At 42.8% G+C, this 23,754-nt stretch overlaps 1 protein-coding gene across 1 annotated transcript; it reads left to right on the top strand.

The window, feature by feature from the left end:
- Nucleotides 1-384: 384 nt before the first annotated feature.
- Nucleotides 385-23,754, top strand: scn1ba (sodium channel, voltage-gated, type I, beta a). The gene is made up of 6 exons (XM_024135784.2): nt 385-2,140; nt 14,896-15,062; nt 17,473-17,710; nt 21,852-21,993; nt 22,184-22,255; nt 22,532-23,754. Exons 1-5 carry the CDS (start codon nt 2,089-2,091, stop codon nt 22,248-22,250), a joined length of 666 nt encoding a protein of 221 aa, XP_023991552.2. The 5' UTR covers nt 385-2,088; the 3' UTR covers nt 22,251-22,255; nt 22,532-23,754.

The raw sequence follows: 23,754 nt of genomic DNA, 5'->3' as shown, positions 1-23,754 counted from the left end.
CCCAAATTAATATAATTGTTTCAGAGTTTGTTTTGATATTTCAACCTGCGTGTCCTGATCGCATCTGGTGTGGATGAACAAAATCCATTTGCGCGCCATGGCAGACGCACGCGCGGTTTGGTCAGCAAATAATGCTACAGCGCCGTTTCATAGGCGTATAGGCTCTGATTTGACCATTTTACGCTTACTATAGGCCTATACAGTGTGTTCGAGAAACACACGTGGATTTTGCATGGGATGAAAACAGCACATTAAATCATCGTTGCCATCACAACAACATCCACATACCTCTCCGATCCTCCCTCTCCATCCCACTGCTGCAATACACTACTCCTCCCATTCACCTCACTCCCCAACCTCTCTTAGCGCTCCCGGTCCCAAAGAGTGATATAGCCTAAATAGGCTGCAGCCTTCCCGAAGACCATGTAATTTCGCAGTCTCATCCGTTATCTCCTCGGCGCTCTGGTCACCTATTCAATAGCAAATTATGTAGAAAAATTGCCTGTTCGTAGGCCTACTGTGGATACTATTTGAAAGTGCCTAGAATGGGATTTTTCGCTTTTTATTGGTAAAATTCTGTGCCACGTTTTACTCGCCGAAGCAGATCTCTCAAACGCACGGAATTGCCTGGGAGGCAACAGTCGACCGAAAACCTTGGAGTAGACGCAATGGAGAATATAATCTAAAGAGGAACACATGGGGAAAGAAAATAAGGAATAGGAGGGTACCGTACATAACGACAGATATTGCTCATAAACGCAGCATATCTTTTTAAAATGTGAAGTTGCCAGAATCAGAGAAAGTCACGAATTTTATTCGGTTTTTAATTAGGCATTTTGATTAATTAATTTCGTGCTTTGTATAGTCATATCCAATAATATATCGGAATGTAGTTTAGTAGGGTATGTATATGACCACTGCTATAATAACAAATGGTAAAAAGTTAGATAGGCCTATTGTAAAGTTATTTCTACATGCCTTCTTGGCCACAATCACCCTTAATTGTTGTGTATGGAATGACCTGTTATCCCGACCTGTAGGGGTTAGTGTTACCGTGCACGAGTGTATTGGTATGAACAAGAACAAAAATGTAAGCACTAAGTAGGCCTACTGTAAGTCCTCTGGATAAGCGCATCTGCTAAATGACAAAAATGTAATGTAAAACATCAATTATCATAAGTGTTGTGGAATGATGTTTATTTTTGCAAATATAACACGTTCTTATGGTGAATAGTGCATTGCATCTCTCAAACTCATTGCACAATTATCTGTCTTCCATGAAATGCACAAATTCTATCAGACACACTAATGTTGTCTTCTACTTTCTGAGCCTAAACTCAACATGTCTTCCTGAGAAACCTCATCACGAAGAATCATTGATCGTATCAGCTGCTAGTCTATTTACCACATGTTGCTTTTTTTCTGTGCACACCCAGTCACATTGCCAAACAGCGCGTCCAGATTATAAACAGTTGAACAAAAGCTTTAAACGAGCAGCCAGGGTTACTGAAACCTGAGGCGCAGGGCATTATTTCCTCATCATTGGTAACTGAATCCGGTTGTGTGGGGCGACTGTGGATTCTGTAGACTGTCAGCTGGACAGGCACCAGTCTGATTTAGAACGGAGGCCGGTGAGGTAAGGAGGAGGCTGCTTATTCCTGATAAGGACACAGCCTAGAGCTGACATCCACCTCACCTGGCCACTCACCCCACAGAGGGACACCCCCCAGGCCAAGCACCAGCTGAAGTGGAGGACGAAAAATGTACTCTGACTGTGAGCTTCGTCTCACCAGAAGAGGTCCTGCCTCAGATCTCCTCCCCCAGACTGGTTGAGACGCTCCAGTTGTGTTTTGATACTTTTCTCTTGAGTTTTTTTTTTTTTACCCATCCTCACTGGAGTGAGAGAGTGAAGACKTTTTGAAGACCCAGAYGTTTTTGCTSTGGGAGRACCTTTACTTGGAGTAGCTGCTAATAGACGGAGACCTACAGTCTTTCTTTGTCTTTCCCTGTCTGTGGTGTTTGTGGTGTGTGTGTGACAGTGCTTGTCGGTTGGCACCGGTGAGAGCCGTCTCCCTTCCCTCCGCCAGGATGTCTGCAGTTCAGCTGCTGCTGGTCCCGCTAGCGCTGTGGGRRCTGCAAGGTGAGTGGSCAGTGGGTGGTTGTCACYGCCACAGTCCAGTCTTCACTCTTTGTCTGCTCTTATAGGGGCCAATAAGCATAGGGGCCCAGTACTGTGTGCATGGTCAGCTTTTGAGAGGAGAAGGGTGTGTGAATCTTTTGTTGTTTGAGCCTTAGTTACAGGGACTCTGACTGCTGTTGTTACACTGATTGTTAAATCATAGAGATACAGTATATTGAATGTCCTGTGCGCTGTTTAACCAAGCTTTCATTCCCATTAACTGCAATGAACAAGACCAGTGTGTACTTCTGTGTGTGCGTGCGTGCGTGCCTCATTTTGCCGGATTGCTCACTAAAAGCCTAAACCAGCTGCTCTTGTTTTCAGAGCGAATAACGAGATGAGATGAGGCCATGCCTTGGAGTTAAAATTGAGGGCTCAGTAGCATGGAACAGTCTAGAACAGTGTAGTTTATTACCTGTACTCATTGTTGCTTAATCGGTCACCCAAGCCCACTGTGTCTACCCACCTAGCATCATGGAAAACAGAATGGACTGTGCTGTGAGGTGTGCTTCTCTACGGTTTGCATACAGCAAATATATTACAGTATGCACAAATGCACATAATGTACTCTGAATCGATATTACATGTACAGTGCTGTGAAAATGATTTGCTCCCTTTCAAATTGTCTCTCCTTTTGCATATTTTTGATACTGACTGCTATCAGATCTTCAACCAAAACCTAATATTAGATAAAGGATAAAGAGAACCTGAGTGAACAAATAACACCACAATGACATACTTATTTCATTTATTTCACAAACAAAGTTATGCAACACCCAACGCCCCTGTGTGAAAAAGTAATTGCCCCCCTAACACTCAATAATAACTGGTTGTGCCACCTTTAGATGCAATGACAACAATCCAACGCTTCCTATAGTTGAAGCTGAAGCACAGCTGGGTCATGTACGAGAGGGGTCCCATTATGTCTGGCAAAAATCAAACGCAGTCCACAGTAAGAACCTCATACCAACGGTCAAGCACGGTGGTGGTAGTCTGATGGTTAGCAGATGTTAATGCGAGTGTAGCGAAATGCTTGTGCTTCTAGTTCCAACAGTGCAGTAATATTTAACAAATAATCTTAACAATTCCCGACAACTACCTAATACACACAAATCTAACAAGTAATCTAACAATTCCCCAACAACTACCTAATACACACAAATCTAAAGGGGTGAAGGAGAATATGTACATATAAATATATGGATGAGCGATGGCCGAGCGGCATAAGCAAGGTGCAGTAGATGGTATAAAATACAGTATATACATGTGATATGACTAATGTAAGACATGTAAACATTATTAAAGTGGCATTGTTTAAAGTGACTAGTGATCCATTTATTAAAGTGTCCAGTGATTGGGTCTCAATACAGTATATACATGTGATAGGAGTAATGTAAGATATGTAGACATTATTAAAGTGGCCTTATTTAGAGTGGCATTGTTTAAAGTGACTAGTGAACCATTTATTAAAGTGTCCAGTGATCGGATCTCAATGTAGGCAGCAGCTTCTCTGAGTTAGTGATTGCTGTTTAGCAGTCTGATGGCCTTGGGATAGAAGCTGTTTCTCAATCTCTTAATAGATGGAACCATGAATTCTGCTCTGTATCAGATAATTCTACAGGAGACTGTCACGCCATCCACCTGTGAGCTGAAGCTGAAGCGCAGCTGGGTCATGCAGCAAGACAATGATCCACAACATACAATCAAGTCTACGTGAAAATGGTTAAAAAGCAACACATTTTAAGTTTTGGGATGGCCTGGTCAAAGTCCAGACCTAATCCCAATTGAGATGTTGTGGCAGGACTTGAAACGAGCAGTTCATGCTTGAAAACCCACAAATGTCGTTGAGTTACAGCAGTTCTCTGTGCAAGAGTGTGTCAAAATACCTCCACAGCGATGTGGGAGACTGATCAACAACTACAGGAAGCATTTGGTTGCAGTCATTGCAGCTAAGGGTTGTCACGACCAGTTATCAAGTGTAAGGGGGCAATTACTTGTTCACAAAGGGGAATTGGGTGTTGCATAAGTTTGTTCATTAAATAAATAGAATAATTAGATATTTTTTGTTGTTATTTGTGAAGTCAGGTTCCCTTTATCTAATATTAGGTTTTAGTTGAAGATCTGATAACATTCAGAATTAAAAATATGAAAAAATAGAGAAAATCAGAAAGGGGGCAAATACATTTTCACAGCACTGTAGTAGCCTTTACAACCTCATTAGCCAATGCAGGAGGCAAGGTATAGAAACATGCTCTTGGGGAAAAAGGTCCTGGTTTACAATGCTAATGCCCCAGTTGGTAATTTGAAGAATGTCCCGTATGGTGCTATTCATACACCTGTACCTGTGTGGAACTGAGTCATCCATCTCTCCCCAATAAAATATGTTATAAATAGGCCAAACTGACCCCCTATGTCAGGTTTCCCCAACTGGTTCATTGTTGGACATAAACGACCATAAAATCCCAAGAAATCAGCTCCAAGTTATGTTAATTTTGGAAATCGTTCCCAAGTGTTCCCACGCATAATAGAGACACGTGATTGTATAAAATGTAAGTATGGTTTGAAATGATTATGTTTCAGTCAAATATTATACACTGTATATACCAAAGTATGTGGGCACCCATTCACATTTGTGTATTCGGCTATTTCAGCTACACCCGTTGCTGACAGGTGTATAAAATCGAGTACACCGCCATGCAATCTCCATAGACAAACATTGGCAGTAGAATGGCCTTACTGACGAGCTCTGTGACTTTCAATGTGGCACTTTCAATGCAGAGCATGCATTTAGTTTTACTAACATTTAAAAGCAGTTGGAGGCCACGGAAGGAGTGTTGTATGGCATTGAAGCTCATTTGGAGGTTTGTTAACACAGTGTCCAAAGAAGGGACAGATGTATATAGAATGGTGTCGTCTGCGTAGAGGTGAATCAGAGAATCACCAGCTGCAAGAGCAACATCATTGATACATACAGAGAAAAGAGTCTACCCGAGAATTGAACCCTGTGGCACCCCCATAGAGACTGCCAGAGGTCCGAACAACATGCCCTCCGATTTGACACACTGAACTCTATCTGAGAAGTAGTTGGTGAACCAGGCGAGGCAGTCATTTCAGAAACCAAGGCTATTGAGTCTGCCGATAAGAATGTGGTGATTGAAAGAGTCGAAAGCCTTGGCCAGGTCGATGAAGATGGCTGCACAGTACTGTCTTTTATCGATGGCGGTTATGATATCGTTTAGGACCTTGAGCGTGGCTGAGGTGCACCCATGACCAGCTCGGAAACCAGATTGCGTAATGGAGAAGGTATGGTGGGATTCGAAATGGTCGGTGATCTGTTTGTTAACTTGGCTTTCAAAGATTTTAGAAAGGCAGGGCAGGATGGATATAGGTATATAACAGTTTGGGTCTAGAGTGTCTCTCCCTTTGAGGAGGGGGATGACCGCGGTAGCTTTCCAATCTTTGGGGATCTCAGACGATACGAAAGAGAGATTGAACAGGCTAGTAATAGGGGTTGCAACAATTTCGGGGGGTAATTTTAGAAAGAGAGGGTCCAGATTGTCTAGCCCAGCTGATTTGTAGGGATCCAGATTTTGCAGCTCTCTGGATTTGGGTGAAGGAGAAGCGGGGGGAGGGGCTTGGGCAAGTTGCTGCAGGGGGTGCTGAGCTGTTGGCCAGGGTAGGTGTAGCCAGGTGGAAAGTATGGCCAGCCGTAGAAAAATGCTTATTGAAATTATCGATTATCGTAGATTTATTGGTGGTGACAGTGTTTCCTAGCCTCAGTGCAGTGGGCAGCTGGGAGGAGGTGCTCTTATTCTCCATGAACTTTACAGTGTCCCAAAACCTTTTGGAACTACAGGATGCAAATTTCTGTTTGAAAAAGCTAGCCTTAGCTTTCCTAACTGACTGAGTATATTGGTTCATGACTTCCCTGAAAAGTTGCATATCGCGGGGGCTATTCGATGCTATTGCAGAACGCCACAGGATGTTTTTGTCAAGTCTGGGGTGAACCAAGGGCTATATCTCTTCTTAGTTCTAAATGTTTTGAATGGGGCATGCTTATTTAAGATGGTGAGGAAAGCACTTTTAAAGAGCAACCAGGCATCCTCTACTGACGGGATGAGGTCAATATCCTTCCAGGATACCCGGGTCAGGTCGATTAGAAAGGCCTGCTCGCTGAAGTGTTTTAGGGAGCATTTGACAGTGATGAGGGGTGGTCGTTTGACCGCAGACCCATCACGCACTCAAGCAATGAGGCAGTGATCGCTGAGATCCTGGTTGAAGACAGCAGAAGTGTATTTAGAGGGCAAGTTGGTCAGGATGATATCTAAGAGGGTGCCCATGGTTACGGATTTAGGGGTTGTACCTGGTAGGTTCCTTAATAATTTGTGTGAGATTGAGGGCATCTAGCTTAGATTGTAATATGGCTGGGGTGTTAAGCATATCCCAGTTTACGTCACCTAACAGTATGAACTCTGTTGATATATAGTGTCCAGGTCACAGCTGGGGGCTGAAGGGGGTGTATAACAAGCGGCAACGGTGAGAGACTTGTTTCTGGAAAGGTGGATTTTTAAAATTAGAAGCTCGAATTGTTTCGGCACAGACCTGGATAGTATGACAGAACTCTGCAGGCTATCTCTGCAGTAGATTGCAACTCCGCCCCCTTTGGCAGTTCTATCTTGTCGGAAGATGTTATAGTTAGGGATGGAAATTTCAGGATTTTTGGTGGCCTTCCTAAGCCATGATTCAGACACGGCTAGGAATTCAGGGTTGGTGGAGTGTGCTAAAAGCAGTGAATAAAACAAATTTAGGGAGGAGGCTTCTAATGTTAACATGCATGAAACCAAGGCTTTAGCGGTTACAGAAGTCAACAAATGAGAGCGCCTGGGGAATGGGAATGGTGCTGGGGGCTGCAGGGCCTGGGTTAACCTCTACATCACCATAAAAATAGAGGAGGAGTAGGTTAAGGGTACGGCTAAAGGCTATAAGAACTGGTCGTCTAGTGCATTCGGAACAGAGAGTAAAAGGAGCAGATTTCTGGGCGCGGAAGAATAGATTCAAGGGATAATGTACAGACAAAGTTATGGTAGGATGTGGTATGGTAGGATGTGAGTACAGTGGAGATAAACCTAGGATTTGAGTGACGATGAGAGAGGTTTTGTCTCTAGAGGCACCAGTTAAGCCAGGTGAGGTAACCGCATGTGTGGGGGTGGAACAAAAGGGCTTTCTAATGATTATTGGGCAGGGCTAGGGGTTCTACAGTGAAATAAGACAATAACCACTAACCGAAACAGCAATAGACAAGGCATATTGACATTAGGGAGAGGCATGTGTAGCCGAGTGATCATAGGGTTCAATGAGTAGTACTAGTCATGAGTAGCACTAGTCAGGGAGCCAATTCCATAGTCGCTGCTACGCTAGGCGAGCTGGATGCATGGCGATTCAGACAGCTAGCTGGCCGGGACTAGCAGATGGGCATCCGGCGACGTCGCAACGGAAGAGCCTGTTGAAACCACCTTGGACGGTTACATCAGCAGACGAGTCATGATGGATCGGCGGGGCTCCGTGTCGGCAGTAAAGGGTCCAGGCCAATTGGCAAAAGAGGTATTGTAGCCCAAGAATTGGCTGGTGGACCTCTTTGGCTAGCCGGAAGTTGAGCCTAGCTCCAGGCTAGCTCCAGGCTAACTTGTGCTTGCTTCGGGACAAAGACGTTAGCCAGGAGTAGCCACTCAGACAGCAGCTAGCTAGCTGCGATGATCTGGTGTAAAGGTTCAGAGCTTTCAGTAAGAATCCGGCGATGTGGCAGAGAAAAACCAGTCCAATATGCTCTGGGTTGATATCGCACTGTGCAGACTGGCAGGAATTGACCAGGTTGAGGCTGGCTGATGTCCGAGTTAACGGTGAGGACCGCTAGCAGTGGCCAACTGACTACTAGCTAGTAGCTAATTAGCTGGCTAGCTTCTGAAGGGGGTTCCGGTTCTAAAGAATAAAAATAGCAGATCCGTACAACATTGGGTGAGGCGGGTTGCAGGAGAGTAAATTCAGTCCGTAGCTGGAAAGTGAGATTAAAATATATACGAAAAATATACGAAGAAAACAATATATACACGGGACAAGACAAAAACACATGTCTGACTGCTATGCCATCCTGGATTATATTGTGAAGAGTGTAAAATTAGTCTGTCCTCGGTTGCAACTACAGAGTTCCAAACTGCCTCTGGATGCAACGTCAGCACAAGAACTGTACTTCAGGAGCTTCATGAAATGGGTTTCCATGGCCGAGCAGCTGCACACAAACCTAAGATCAATAGCGCAATGCCAAGCGTTGGCTGGAGTGGTGTAAAGTTCGTCGCCATTGGACTCTGGAGCAGTGGAAACGCGTTCTCTGGAGTAATGAATCACGCTTTACCATCTGTCAGTCTGACGGATGAATCTGGGTTTGGCGGATGCCAGGAGAACGCTACCTGCCCCAATGCACACTGCCAACTGTAAAGTTTGGTGGATGAAGAATAATGGTCTGGGGCTGTTTTTATGGTTCGGGCTAGGCCCCTTAGTTCCAATGAAGGGAAATCTTAACGCTACAGCATACAATAACATTATAGACAATTCTGTGCTTCCAACTTTGTGACAACAGTTTGGGGAGTGCCCTTTCCTGTTTCAGCATGACAATGCCCCCATGCACAAAGAAAAGTCCATACAGAAATGGTTTGTCAAGATTGGTGTGGAAGAAGTTGATCGGCCTGCACAGAGCCCTGACCTCAACTCCATCGCACACATTTGGGATTAATTGGAATGCGGACTGTGAGCCAGGTCTAATCGCCCAACATCAGTGCCCAATCTCACTAATGCTCTTGTGGCTGAATGGAAACAAGTCCCCGCAGCAATGTTCCAACATCTAGTGGAAAGCCTTCCCAGAAGAGTGGAGTCTGTTATAGCAGCTAAGGGGTGGACAAACTCCATAATAATGCCGATGATTTTGTAATGAGATGTTCGACAAGCAGGTGTCCACATACTGTTGTTCATGTAGTGTATCTGTTTGGGCTTCTTGCAGTCAATTTGCAGTCTACAAATTATTTGTAATAATGTTCCGGCTCCCCGACCATTTGCTGAAGAAAAAAATCGTCACCATGCGGAATCTAGTTCATGATCCCAGCCCTATGTGAAAAACATGCATGTTTCTATTTGAATGGATGTACACACATTGTCTGGCTACCCAAACTCCTTGCTGCGGCCAAACGCTACTCCACGCCCACGGACGTTAGTTTCTTCCCCGCAATTAGTCTGGATCTGAGTACCTCCCAGACGATTTTCTAGAATGCTAACAAATTCTTACCATTCTGATTGGTCCCAGAAACCAATGGGTTGGGCGAGAGCCAGAACACATGTGGGTAAAGCAGCATTTGGAAAATTCGTCATTGGCTTTCTTACTCTGATTGGTTAGAGATGATCCAATCGCTGATGACTTTGTTTTGTACAACACCTTTCATTTTGACGTCACCACAAACGACTTCAGTGATTGTAGTCAGACTGAAGTATGTAGTGAACATAGAGCAGCGGGAAGAATTCAGAGTCGTCAGGCAAGTACACACACGTGGCCCTTACAATTACAGAGCGGTGGTGAAAGCACAAATCAAAGAGAATGTTTGCTGATGCATGGTCAGATCTATGAGTGTACAGTATATTTTGTATGTATGTATAAGTACGTGCTGTGGTTTTGCTTATGCTTCCATGTGGCATGCTTTGATTATGCTGAGGCTCTGAATACAATGAAGGAAGCATTTCCTTAAATGGGAGATTTAGGGAGAGCTTATCTCCCCCAGGCATCCTCTGTCCCCCTCTAACCCTGCCCCTGTAAACGAAACAACCGCTACCGCCACTCGTTGTCCCAAATGTAGGACACACAGTATGCCCACCATGTCCCCATCTAAACCTGCCCCCGTTAGCAGTACCGCGGCCCTCGCGCTACCATCTGTAGGACACACAGTTTACCCTTGCTGGCAGCACCACAGCCAAATCTCTTAAAAGTATGTCAGTGCATCAAAAGAATGGAGGGATTTAGAGAATGGAGAGTTTCTGCACAAAGAGAGCTGCCGAGTGATGGAGGACAATGAGACCAGGCTAACAAAAAAATAGTTTTTGAGAAAAAGGGAGAGAGAGCGAGAGAGAGAGAGAGAGAGAGAGAGAGAGAGAGAGAGAGAGGTTGGGGTGGAGGTATGAGCGTTATGCAACAGCCCTTCTGCAACGGGTAAATAAAGCAGCCTGTCTGTCTGCTGGACCGGCCGGGCCAAGTGAGGGCAGCCCAAAGAGAGACAGGGTCTGGCGTGCTGTGCACATCTGTACCCATTCAGGGAGAAGAAATGAGAGAGGACAGACAATGGGTGATGATAAGGACAGACAGACAGAATCCTCAAAGAAGCCTGGTCTTCAAATACAGTAGATGAGAGTGAGACAGGTAGATGAGAGTGAGAAAGGTAGATGAGAGTGAGACAGGTAGATGAGAGTGAGACAGGTAGATGAGAGTGAGACAGGTAGATGAGAGTGAGACGGTAGAGGAGAGTGAGATAGGTAGATGAGAGTGAGACAGGTAGAGGAGAGTGAGACAGGTAAGATGGACAAGGTAAGATGAGAGTGAGACAGGTAGATGAGAGTGAGACAGGTAGATGAGAGTGAGACAGGTAGATGAGAGTGAGATAGGTAGATGAGAGTGAGACAGGTAGATGAGAGTTGGACAAGCAGATGATTGAGACAAGTAGATGGTGAGACAAGAAGACCAAAATGGGCCGATCTCAGTTTTCCCCCGATATGACTAAACTGCATACTACCTGCCTCGCTTGTCCTTGCTGTTGACAAGAGTGTAAAACATAAAGACATATCAAAACTAAAGAATGGGCAGCCTTGAGGAATCCTCGCTGTTAGAGTGACCATCCTCAATGTTAGAGTGACCTGCACAGGCCCATAGACCCATAGCCTGTCAAATGGACGAGCAGGAATTGCTAGAGGACGAGGTCAATGTTAATGGCGTACTGGAAGTGGCAAGCCTCTCCAAACTCTCAAGCACTTTGGAGATGAGATCAATTCAGTAGTTCATATCTTCAATTAAGATTACCATAATTTCTTCACTTGCCCATTTCAAATAGCCCTCCCAAAGGCTTCCCTGATTGATGGGCTCATGTTGTGTGTGCTAACATCTTGGGAATGAAGACTGTAAATGGAAATGCAGCAGCCATTGCACTGCTTAGATCATTCAAATCCTTGCAGTTGTGATCTGGTTCAAGCTTCTCCTATGAGTTCAGAATAGCCTCAAAATGAAATATATTATTCAAATCTGTAAATTTGATGGAAGCTGTAATCTATCCGTTTAATCTAATCCACTAATCTGGACCATGACCAAATGTTCTAATTGCACGCACACACACACACAGTGAATGGAGTGTTTTTATAAGCTCTTTGCACGTTCTTAAGTATGGTTTTACTTGACCGTAGCTACTATAATGGCAGAAAGTTTGTACCTGTTATGTACTCACTGATAAAACAGTACTCTAAAAAACATTAAAGAAGTTTTCCATTAAATGTCAGAAAAGTATGCATAGCCTTTATTTTTGGATTGAACTAAAATATTTGTTTCGATCTAATTACAACAATCGACGAGACAAGAGCAACAACCCAAGACAAACACATGCCCAGGGTCATCTGCAGTGGTAGCCATACATTTGATAGATAAACTGACTGTTGGTCATAGATCCTCTCTCTCTCTCTGGGTCTGCCCATGAGTCAAAGCAGTTCAGCCTCAGGTTGAAGCAGTTCACACACACAAAAACCTCCACACACAAACAGCCAGCGTATTGGGCCTGGAGACAGGGAGACCAATGAGGAGGGACGATAGTGCTCCAAAGTGATTTCCTGATGGGTGTCTCACGACAATGCCTTCTCACTCAGCAGTGACGCACTGATTACATCTGAGACAGTGTGTGTGTGTGTGTGTGTGTGTGTGTGTGTGTGTGTGTGTGTGTGTGTGTGTGAGTGTGTGTGCGTGCTCTCTTTCCCTGAACTGATAGAAGTCCCCAGACCACACTTCAATGTACAGTACTATGGAGATTCTAATTCAAAGATAGAAAAAGCCTAGGGGAGTGTCAATAGGCCATTTTCAACACAGATCCAAGAATTCTTGCATCCTCAAATGCAACGCTGGTCTAGATGTGTCAAATCCTCTGAGAAAATGAATGTGACAAACAGTACATTACACCTATTTGTTACTATGGAAAGTTTCTTTCTTAGTTAGTGTCCAGGGACATGTTATGGATGTTTGCTATTTCCCCAGGTCGAGGGTGTGTGTGTGCATCTCCACTGTGAATGGGTGGTAACCTTGTCATGGAAACTGACGTGATCTGTTTCCCTTCTGTCTCTCTCTCTCTCTCCCTCTTTCCTTCGCTCTATAGATTCCTCTTTCATTCTCTCTATTTCTCTCTCTCCCTCCTTCACTCTACTGTAGATCACTCTCTTTTATACTTTCTCTCTCTGCTTTGTTCCTCTATCTATCTCCTCTCTGGCTCAGAGAATGACCATCCATCCTCTTGCAATCCCTTCCGTTCCTAACAGTTGACTTACCAACATCAGTCTGTAGGGACTGACAGATAGACAGCCGTTTCCGGGACTGAACTATAACTCACCATTTTGTATTGTTGCATTCAGACTGAGGGCATTCAGTAAATTGATATCAACGGCTAATCCCCCACACTGCCCCCTCTCCTAATCTAATCTGCAGTTTCTGGAATATTAGTTGCATAAGGCGAATCTCTGCCCAACCGTCAACAGATTACGCAATGGATTTGGATATTGTGTGCTGTGTCTGTCACATTACCGGAAATGAGTTTGCAGAAGGTTGATGATAGGTCGCTGAGTCTGCACTTTGTTTGGATGAGTCTACACACTCTGCATGTTCTGTTCCTCTCCTCTCGCTGTCTCTGCTATGAACAGCCGGCAGCAGTATCCACTCCTCCCCACTGTGCCTCTCTCCTCTCCTCTCTTCACTCCTCTTCAAACAACGGCCTGCTACTGTTTGTGTACTCTATAATTACACTGCACTGTGTCAGTTTTCACCACTCTCCCTCTCCCTCTCCTTCCTCTGCTGTCTTGCAGCAATGGTGCATCAGCATTATCTCCTGTCTTGTGACCTCCCCCAACCCCCTTCCGACTCTCTCATTTGCTGGATGATATGGTGGTAGTGTGAAATGTGACAGTGTTATGGGTCCTCATGTCTGTGTTCTTTCCAGGTCTTTTCCTTTCTGAGCAGTCAAAACCAGCCATCTCTGTCCCCTTTCTCCACGTCTGTCTGCATGGGCTGTATCCCGACCCCCCCCCCCCATGTGGAAGTAGCTGATGTGATGAAACTGTTGTGATGTTAACTTTCTCTCCTCCTCCCCCCTCTCTCTGCAGTGAATCAGCAGGCATTACGCCTGTCCCCTCCTCTGCCTCTCCTGGAAATGACTGTTAACTCTCTCTCTTTCCTCCCTCCTTCCTTCCTTTCCTCTCTCTCTCCCTCCCTCTGTTTCTTCCCTCCCTCCCTCTGTTTCTTCCTCTTTCTCTGCAGTATTCTCTCTCTGTCTTCATCTGTATCAGTATTCAGTGTTGCAATATTTCTATCAGAGAGTTCTCACATTGGTGCATATCAGGTAGTATATTATGAATGGTGACTATGAAATTCAACCAAACTATGTAGTGGTTTATTTTCAAGTCACTTTCCATCTGACCACCTGTGCATCCTGTCCCCTTCATCTCATTGCGGTTGAACAAAAAAGCATCGCCAGAGGTCAAAGCTGAAAATAACACGAGATCATTGGTTGAGAGCGATGCAGGTGCAGATGCCTTTGTGGAAACTGCAGGGTGCAGTGTGAGAAAGAAACACTTGCAGTTCCAGGTGTGTTGCTCTCGGCCGATGTACAGTATGTGACATGATGGCATATATAGACTTATGCGTCTATATATGCAAATAGCTTACTTATATCTACCTCGCAGACAGGCTGCAAGGAAACTAGCTTCGCTCACTGCAATCTGTTTATTTCCCCTCAATTTCTACATCCAGGTCACCCTTAGCAATTGTAGCTTTTTTAGCTAATTCGTCAATAGACTATATGAATCTGATAGAAAAAAAACACAATTGACCAAAACGACAACAAAACGTATATGGAAATTATGAGTGGAAATAAATAAATAAAACAATTTGCTCTGATATTGAAAAAAAGACAAGCATGCTATGAGCGATAGGAGCAAGCACGCAAAACAAAAACTCTGAATGATATCATTGTCATATTATCTGCCAATTCAATTGACAAGCATTAGGAGACAGTTTGTCTGCAATATCACTAGAGCATTGGCCTTGTGTCAGCCTGTTCTCAAGCCATGGATCAATGCACAAGGGTCAACACCCATTATGGCTCTCAGGCCTACTTCAGATTTACTCGTACACTGCACTCCATTTTTAGTGAACGTGGTTATATTGACCAACCGTTTATAGTGATCAAATTATCGTGCTGCACGGATGTGACCACTGTAAAAGAAGTGTGCACTCCCACAGGGCACAGACGTCAATTCAACGTCTACTCCACGTTGGGTCAACATAATTTCATTGAAATGACGTGGAAACAACGTTGATTCACCCAGTGGGCTGTAAAGACAAATATCCATGGCTAACTGTATGTTTGTTGTACTTTCTCTCTCCTTAGCGTCTCTATGCCATGGAGCGTGTGTGGAGGTGGATTCTGACACTGACGCAGTGGTCAATGAAGGCTTTAAGCTGGGCTGTATCTCCTGTAAGATGAGGGGCGAGGTGCCCGCCGAGGCCACTGTTGAATGGTCCTTCATGCCCAAAGGGGAGAGCGAGTTCACAAAAGTGAGTAGACACGGATCTAAGGGCCCATAGGGACAGTAGTGGGATATATCCCAATTATCTCTCCTCCTCGCAAAATGTGCACCTGTTCACTTTCCTTCACTGATTTGAAAGGAAATGACTGGTAGAAGAAATATGGTACTCCCACTAGCCCATGACTGCACCAATCCAGTGATTTTAGATCTGTGGCAAGTAGTGAATGAGTGCACACTTAAAGAGAAAATAAATATTGTTGAGACACACCTTAGATTCTCCACACTTTTCCTCTATTGGTTGACCTAACTAACTATAGCTAGGCTACTCATGATGTATTGCTTGTTTGTTTTTTGCTTTTGAAGCGCTTAGTTTATTATGAAAACCGCTATAGAAATGTGATAAATTATTTTTATTATTCAACTTTGCACTTGCACACTCACCGACATGGATTTTAAAGGATTGGATTGGTGTTAACATTGGCTAGAGGGAGTTTCCACCGCTGTTAAATCCATGACAGGGAGTGTGCAAGTGCACAATAAGTGATCCCTCCCAGCAGAGTTTAAAAAGTGTTCCCATTCATTCTGTGGGGATCGACCCCATAAGGGGTCATTGGGGTAGCCAAGCAGGTTGACTTGTCTGTTGTATCAGCAACAAAGGCAGGTCTTTTAGTTTCAATTTGGATTATGAAACAAGGTTTCATAAGCAATTCATGAATGGGAGAGCCCCACTGATCACAATGACTACCAAGACATCACACCAATGGGTGCTGTACAATGGAGACACATCAAGATAGATCATTTTAACTCATTCAGTAAAAAGACAAAACACATCAACCAAAACAAGCATGCATACATTTCGTAGGCAATTTCTATGTCAGCAGAACAAGCAGTCTCTTCTCCAGTGAAATGGGCACTATCATTTATCATGAAAGAGCATCACAGCCATGTAAATCATGCAATGCTGTCAATAAGAGATTGTTTTAGTTATGCACACTGGTCTAAAACGGATTCACCCCTTAACATCCAAACTTTTGTTTCACAGTTTCCAAATATTGTAGTGTCAAACCAGGCAACTGGCTGCGGCCACTCCTAGCAGGAGCCCTTGTTGAGGCTGTATTAGTCAGGGCCTGCCTGCACCACTTCCTGATGGGATCTCTCTCCTCATGTATGCGTTTATGTGCTGGAGCGATTTAATAGCTGATGGCCGCCCTGTATTGATGTTGGAACACACTCTTACCTTGTAGGGAAACGTGTGTATGTTTACATCTGACACTGAGGAAAACTAAAACCATCTCTTATTGAGAGCAATAATTGTTATAGACATGCATGCTGTTATAGACATGCATGCTGTATCAGGAAAAACACTGCAAATGATACTTAAATTGACGTAAAAATACTTGGAAGTATTTTTTACTCCGTTCATTTTCCCTGACACCCAAATGTACTCGTTACATTTTGAATGCTTAGCAGGACAGGAAAATGGTCTAACACACTTATCAAGAGAACATTCCTGGTCATCCCTAATGCCTCTGATCTGGCAGACTCACGAAACACATGCTTCATTTGTAAATTATGTCTGAGGGTTGGAGCATGCCTCTGGCTATCTGTACATTTTAGTAAAACAAGAAAATGGTAGAGTATGGATTGCTTAATATAAGGAATTAGAAATAATTTATATTTACACTTAAGTATATTTGAGCAATTACATTGACTTTTGATACTTAAGTATATTTAAAAGCAAATACTTATAGACTTTTACTCAAGTAGGATTTTACTGGGTGACTTTCACTTGAGTTATTTTCTCTTAATGTATCTTTACTTTTACTCAAGTATGACAATTGGGTACTTTTTCCACCACTGCTTCTACTGTACCAACCAAACTGCTTTAGAAATCACTTCATCTTGTTTTGAAATCACTCCATAATCAAATCATAACAGAACCAAAGTGCCTGATTGAGCACTTAGTCCAGAGAGATGAGCCCTTGTTGATGCAGAACATTGGTGCTTTGACAAAAGTGCTGCACAGATTTCATCCAGTAATGTACAAATTCTAATATCCTAATATGATCTGCCCAGGATGAGTGTGTTGGCTCACCAAACCCTGTCTCATATAGCCTAGAATAAAAACGAAGTAATCTTGTCCAAGCCAGAATAGCAGGATCCTATCTCCTGTTTCTGTAGCGTGAGGCAGCTCGATGTACAAGTACACCCCTGGACAGGATGCTAGTCTATCGCAAGGCCTTTCCCCCAATACATCTCCTTAATGCTTTAACAGTCTTTGGTATGACATAATCAAGGTTCAAACGGCCTACCTTCCAATCTCAGGGCATATGCTCTAACCACAAGGCCAATCCTAACTGATATGCTCCATTTAACAGCATATTAGTTTGTTTGCAAGCTCGTATGTCTCACTTCCCCCCCATTGTGTTTCCCAATAGATCTACAGCTACGAGGATCTAATGAGCGACATCCCGGACGAGCGCTTCTACGAGCGTCTGGACTGGAACGGCAGCAAGAAGACCAAGGACCTGCAGGACGGCTCCATCTACATCCTGAACGTGACGTGGAACGACACGGGCACTTACCGCTGCATCTTCAACCGCACCCTCACCTTCACCTCCTACGAGTTCCACACCAACGCCACCAAGATCGTCCACCTCAACGTGGTGCCAAGACGTAAGGCTTTGGCTTAGGGTTCACAGGGTTAGGCTTAGGTCTAGACACAAATGAACACACACACACAAACAGTATAGTAGACACACACCCTCATCTTGGGATAGGGGAGAGGGAGAGAGGAGGGGAGGAGAGAGGGGAGGGTGGAAGAGAGGGAAATAGTACACTAAGATCACCCTCGTGAAAGTAGTGACATGACATGGGCTTACTTACACCCTGCATGGGGAGGGGGAAGAGATGGAGGGGAGAGAGGGTGCTGGGGAAGGGGGTTGGGTGGGGTAGAGGGAGGGAAGGAAGGAAGGTTAGAAGAGAGGACGAGAGTGGACCGACACTCGATGTCCATGCCTGAATTGACAAAAATTGCAATATTGTCAGAGCGAATGATGGGTTATGCAGGGGTTATATGATTTTGATTTAGGGTCAGGGTTAGATAGTCCATGGTAGATTGGACCATGTTTCAAAATGGAAGCATTGACATCAAAATCAAGGACATATGACAGAGGGACGAACAGGAAACAGTCATACATCTCATTATCTATACAGCTGTTGATGGATGGTTAGTAGTAGTAGCCCTGTCACAGAGCGGTCACAGCTGTCATTAACGCTCATATCTCCCAATCCAAAGGCTCAGCCACAGCCACGCCATTGATTGTCCAACACATCATTGTCAATGACAGCTGGCCATTAAGTAGATACTGTATCAAGAAAGACATACAGTAGACATGTACATGCAGAGACAGATACAGTGCCTTCAGAATGTCTTCACACCCTTTGAAAAAAAAATTAAAAAATGTCACTGGCCTACACACAATACCCCATAATGTGAAAATGGAATCATGTTTTAAAAAATGTCTAAAAATTAATTAAAAATTAAAGCTGAAATGTATTGAGTCAATAAGTATTCAACCCCTTTTTTTATGGCGAGCCTAACTAAAGTTCAGTAAACATTTGCTTAGCAAGTCACATAATACGTTTCAAGTCACTCACTCTGTGTGCAAAAATAGTGTTTAGCATGATTTTTGAATAACTACCATATCTCTGTACGCCACACATACAGATAATTGTAAGGTCCCTCAGTCAAGCAGTGAATTTCACACACAGATTCAACCACAAAGACCAGGGTGGTTTTCCAATGCCTCGCAAAGAAGGGCAACTATTAAAGAAAAAAAGCAGACATTGAATATCCCTTTGAGCATGGTTAAGTTATTAATTACACCTTGGATGGTGTATCAATACACCCAGTCACTACACAGATACAGGTGTCCTTAATAACACAGTTTCCAGAGAGGAAGGAAACCGCTCAGGGATTTCACCATGAGGCCAATGGTGACTTTAAAACAGTTAGTTGAAGGCTGTGATAGGAGAAAACTGAGAATGGATCAACAACATTGTAGTTACTCCACAATACTAACCTAAATGTCAGAGTGAAAAGAAGGAAGCCTGTACAGAATAAAAAATATTCCAAAACATGCATCCTGTTTGCAACAAGGCACTAAAGTAAAACTGCAAAAAAAATGTGGCAAAGGAATGAACTCTTTGTCCTGAATACAAAGTGTTATATTTGTGGCAAATCCAACACAACACTGAGTACCACTCTTCATATTTTCAAGCATGGTGGTGGCTGCATCATGTTATGGGCATGATTATTCTCGGCAAGGACTAGGATTTTTTTTTTAGGATAAACAGAAACGTAATTGAGCTAAGCACAGGCAAAATCCTGGAGGAAACCCTGGATCAATCTGCTTTCCAACATAATTCCCTTTTCAGCAATAACCTAAAACACAAGGCCTAAAGGCCTAAAACATATAGTTGCTTACCAAGACGTCATTGAATATTCCTGTGTGGCTTAGTTTTATTTTTGACTTAAATCGGCTTTAAAATCTGAGGCAAGACTTGAAAATGGCTGTCTAGCAATGATCAACAACCAACTTGACAGGGCTTGAAGAATTTGAAAAATAATGGGAAATTGTACAATCCAGGTGTGCAAAGCTTTTAGAGACTTACCCAGAAAGACTTATAGCTGTAATTGCTGCCAAAGGTGATTCTAACACTCAGGGGTGTGAATACTTCTGTAAATGAGATATTTCTGTATTTCATTTTCAATAAATTTACTAACATTTCTAAAAACAAGATTTCACTTTGTCATTATGGTGTATTGTGTCGACGGGCAAGATTTTTTTTAAATCCCATTTTGAATTCAGGCTGTAACAAAACAAAATGTGGAATAAGTCAAGGGGTATGAAAACTTTCTGAAGCACTGTACATACATACATACATACATACATACATACATACATACATACATACATACATACATACATACATACATACATACGCTACAGTTAAAAAGTTTGGGGTCACAGAAATTCTTGTTTCCATGAAAACAGATGTGAAATGATTTGCAAAATGAATAGGAAATATAGTCAAGACGTTGATAAGGTTATAAATAATGTTTTTTAAATTAAATAATAATTGTGTCCTTCAAACTTTTCTTTCGTCAAAGAATCCTCCATTTGCAGCAATTACAGCCTTGCAGACCTTTGGCATTCTAGTTGTCAATTTGTTGAGGTAATCTGAAGAGATTTCACCCCATGCTTCCTGAAGCACCTCCCACAAGTTGGATTGGCTTGATGGGCACTTCTTACGTACCATACGGTCATGCTGGTCCCACAACAGCTCAATAGGGTTGAGATCCGATGACTCCTCTTTCTTTTCTGGTTAGAGCCAGTTTGCGCTGTTCTGTGAAGGGAGTAGTACACGAGATCTTTAGTTTCTTGTCAATTTCTCACATGGAATAGCCTTCATTTCTCAGAACAAGAATAGACTGCCGAGTTTCAGAAGAAAGGTCTTTGTTTCTGGCCATTTTGAGCCTGTAATTAAACCCACAAATGCTCCAGATACTCAATTAGTCTAAAGAAGGCCAGTTGTATTGCTTCTTTAAATCAGCACAACAGTTTTCAGCTGTGCTAACATAATTGCAAAAGGTTTTTCTAATCATCAATTAGCCCTTTAAAATGATAAACTTGGATTAGCTAACACAACGTGCCATTGGAACACAGGAGTGATGGTTGCTGATAATGGGCCTCTGTACGCCTATGTAGATATTCCATAAAAAATCAGCCGTTTCCAGCTACAAAAATCGCTGAAGCTGAAGACTTATATTTCCCTCACTAACTTTAAACATCAGCTATCTGAGCAGCTAACCGATCGCTGCAGCTGTACATAGCCCATCTGTAAATAGCCCATCCAATCTACCTACCTCATCACTATATTGTTTTTATTTACTTTTCTGCTATTTTGCAGACCAGTATTTCTACTTGCACATCACCATCTGCTCATCTATCACTCCAGTGTTAATTTGCTAAATTGTAATTACTTCGCTACTATGGCCTATTTATTGCCTTACCTCCTCACGCCATTTGCACACACTGTATATAGACTTTATTTTTTTCTATGTGTTATTGACTGTACGCTTGTTTATTCCATGTGTAACTCTATGTTGTTGTTTGTGTCGAACTGCTTTGCTTTATCTTGGCCAGGTCGCAGTTGTTCTCAACTAGCTTACCTGGTTAAATAAAGCAACATTAGCAATGTCTACACTGCATTTCTGATCAATTTGATGTTATTTTAATGGATTTTTTGTTGTTGCTTTTCTTTCAAAAACAAGGACATTTCTAAGTGACCCCAAACTTTTGAACGGTAGAGTACATACATACATAGAGACCTACTGTACTGCTTTAATGGACCTGCATTTGGATGAATGATTTTTCTACTCAAGAGAGGAGAGGTCAAAACTTCCAAGAGCTAAATAGCTTTCATAATCCTAAGTAATATTTTAAAGGCTTCCACAAAGGTTGATACAGTGTCTCTAGAATGTTGGGCTTAGCAGCAAGCTTAGTCAACTCACCCACTACTTGAGGTCATTCCACCAGTTTTAGTTGAGATTAATGTTGACCTTGAAAAACTGGGCCATTTCCAGTGAAACACTGAACCCTTGTGGATGTCTGGGGATAATTGTACCATCATGTTTTCTAGGAGGCATCAGACATTCAGAAACCTGTATATTTTCATTGAAATAGGTTCTAATTAATTAATAATTAATTAAGCCCAAGGCGTTCCCTTAACCCCTCCTCTCATTCTCTAGTGACCAGGGGGATAGCGTCCATCTTGTCTGAGGTGATGATGTATGTCACCATCATTGGGCTGCAGGTATGGCTGGTGGTAGAGATGATTTACTGCTACAGGAAGATATCAGCACAAGGCGAGGAAGCATTGAGAGAGAGCGCGTGAGTAGACACAAACACACAGGTCCAATTCAATCACAGATACCTTCGCACAAGAGCACACACGTTTTCCCTCAATCTTCCTCTGAAAATATTATTTTCTTGCTATGTAATTTCCTAGCGAAAACTGCTACTTTCTAACTGCCCCTCTCTCTTATACCTCACCTTCTCTCTCGGTCTCTCTCTCTCTCAGGGCGGAGTACTTAGCTATAGCTTCGGAGAGTAAAGAGAACTGTGCAATGGTGGCAGTGACAGAATAGCACTGGTAGGTTTCCCCTACTACTAATCCATCACTGGACTCTTGGCCGTTTGTTGTCTGTTCTTTCCTTTACTCTTGTTCTGTCACTGATGCGAACTCATATCAGCACCCAGAACCAAATCACCTACATTTTAAAGGGGAAGTTCAGGATTTTATAACTTGATATTAGATGGTTTCTTCCCCTAAAATAAATCCAGGAGAAACTTCACCTTTATGGCAGTCACAAGAGACTAGTGGACTCATGGCATCTCCAAGTTTTCTTACAAGTTGTTTTCATTTCAGGTTAAAGAATGGCTCCAAACGACGAATAGCTCTCGATAGCCCTTCAACACTTCACCCTTTCTTCCAGACTTCCATTATGACACCATCTCATTACCCCATCCAGGAGGACAAGCAGCCAAGAGGCTTGTCCAGAGAACAGATGGATGAGAAGTGAAACAGCCAATGAAAAAGGACGTCACTGTATTTAAAAGCAACTATACAGCACGAGTGTACTATCTAGCAGTACTATAATATCAAAGAGAGTTGTAAATACAGTACGTATGCTTAATTATGCAATCCAAATCTTCATTGTAATACTGATACATTATAATAAGTTAGTTCATACATAGCATTGTACATTAAGTAGAGCTGCATGTTTTAGTTTAAACATTTGAAAATGTTTAAACTATCGTTCTACCGTTGTGACTGGAAACCTCAATATGCAACATCCATACATATATTTATTGCAGTATAATTGCATTCTCTGCATATTTCATTAATGCTTTATTTGCTAGATTTTCCTTACCATATTTACAACAACCAAGGGCTTGTGATATTAGCTACCATTTTACTGCCATGGGAAACTACCATAATTTGTTCAGTGTGCCTAGAGTAGGAATGTCTGACTGGTCAAAGACCAAAATCTCTACGGAGCAGAATACATTGAGCTGCTATTGAAAAAGAAATTGACATCCCTGTCATTCCCATTTGGCAGTCAATTCTGTATTATACCTCCAGGGGCAGCATAACACTGCCTAATGTGGACTGCAATCTTGCACACATACTTTCTTGTATAATTTCCTTGGGATCTGGGTTTAACTACCAAGGGGTCTGGGTTTGCAACATTTGAAGTACGGAAAAGTGAAAGAATAATAGGATTGTTATTGCATGATAACTGCCACACATGAACAAATTATAATTAATGTTCAAGATTCTGAAATATTCAAAATTCCCTATAAAAACCTTGAAGCTGATTTGGTCAGATTAGAGATTCTAGTCACCTTTCACAGAACTTCTACATTCAATAGCGGAATATATGTTGGGAAAAAACAACAGGCTTATAATAGGGAATAGTCGACTTCTGCCGTCATTTAAAATGTTCACTGAAGAGAGCTGATCCAGTACACACTACTGTGGAAATGTTGCTTGCCAAAACGGTCAGCTTTATACCATAATACAATTGTCATGTGAGAATGGAGTAGGCTTTATGTCTGGTTTATTAAATCAAAACAATTTCTACCTTA

The sequence above is a fragment of the Salvelinus sp. IW2-2015 genome, unplaced genomic scaffold (assembly GCF_002910315.2).
Source record: "Salvelinus sp. IW2-2015 unplaced genomic scaffold, ASM291031v2 Un_scaffold596, whole genome shotgun sequence".
NCBI classification, from domain to species: Eukaryota; Metazoa; Chordata; class Actinopteri; order Salmoniformes; family Salmonidae; genus Salvelinus; species Salvelinus sp. IW2-2015.
Note: the sequence above shows the minus strand (reverse complement) of the source record. Positions and strands in the feature narration are given on the sequence as shown.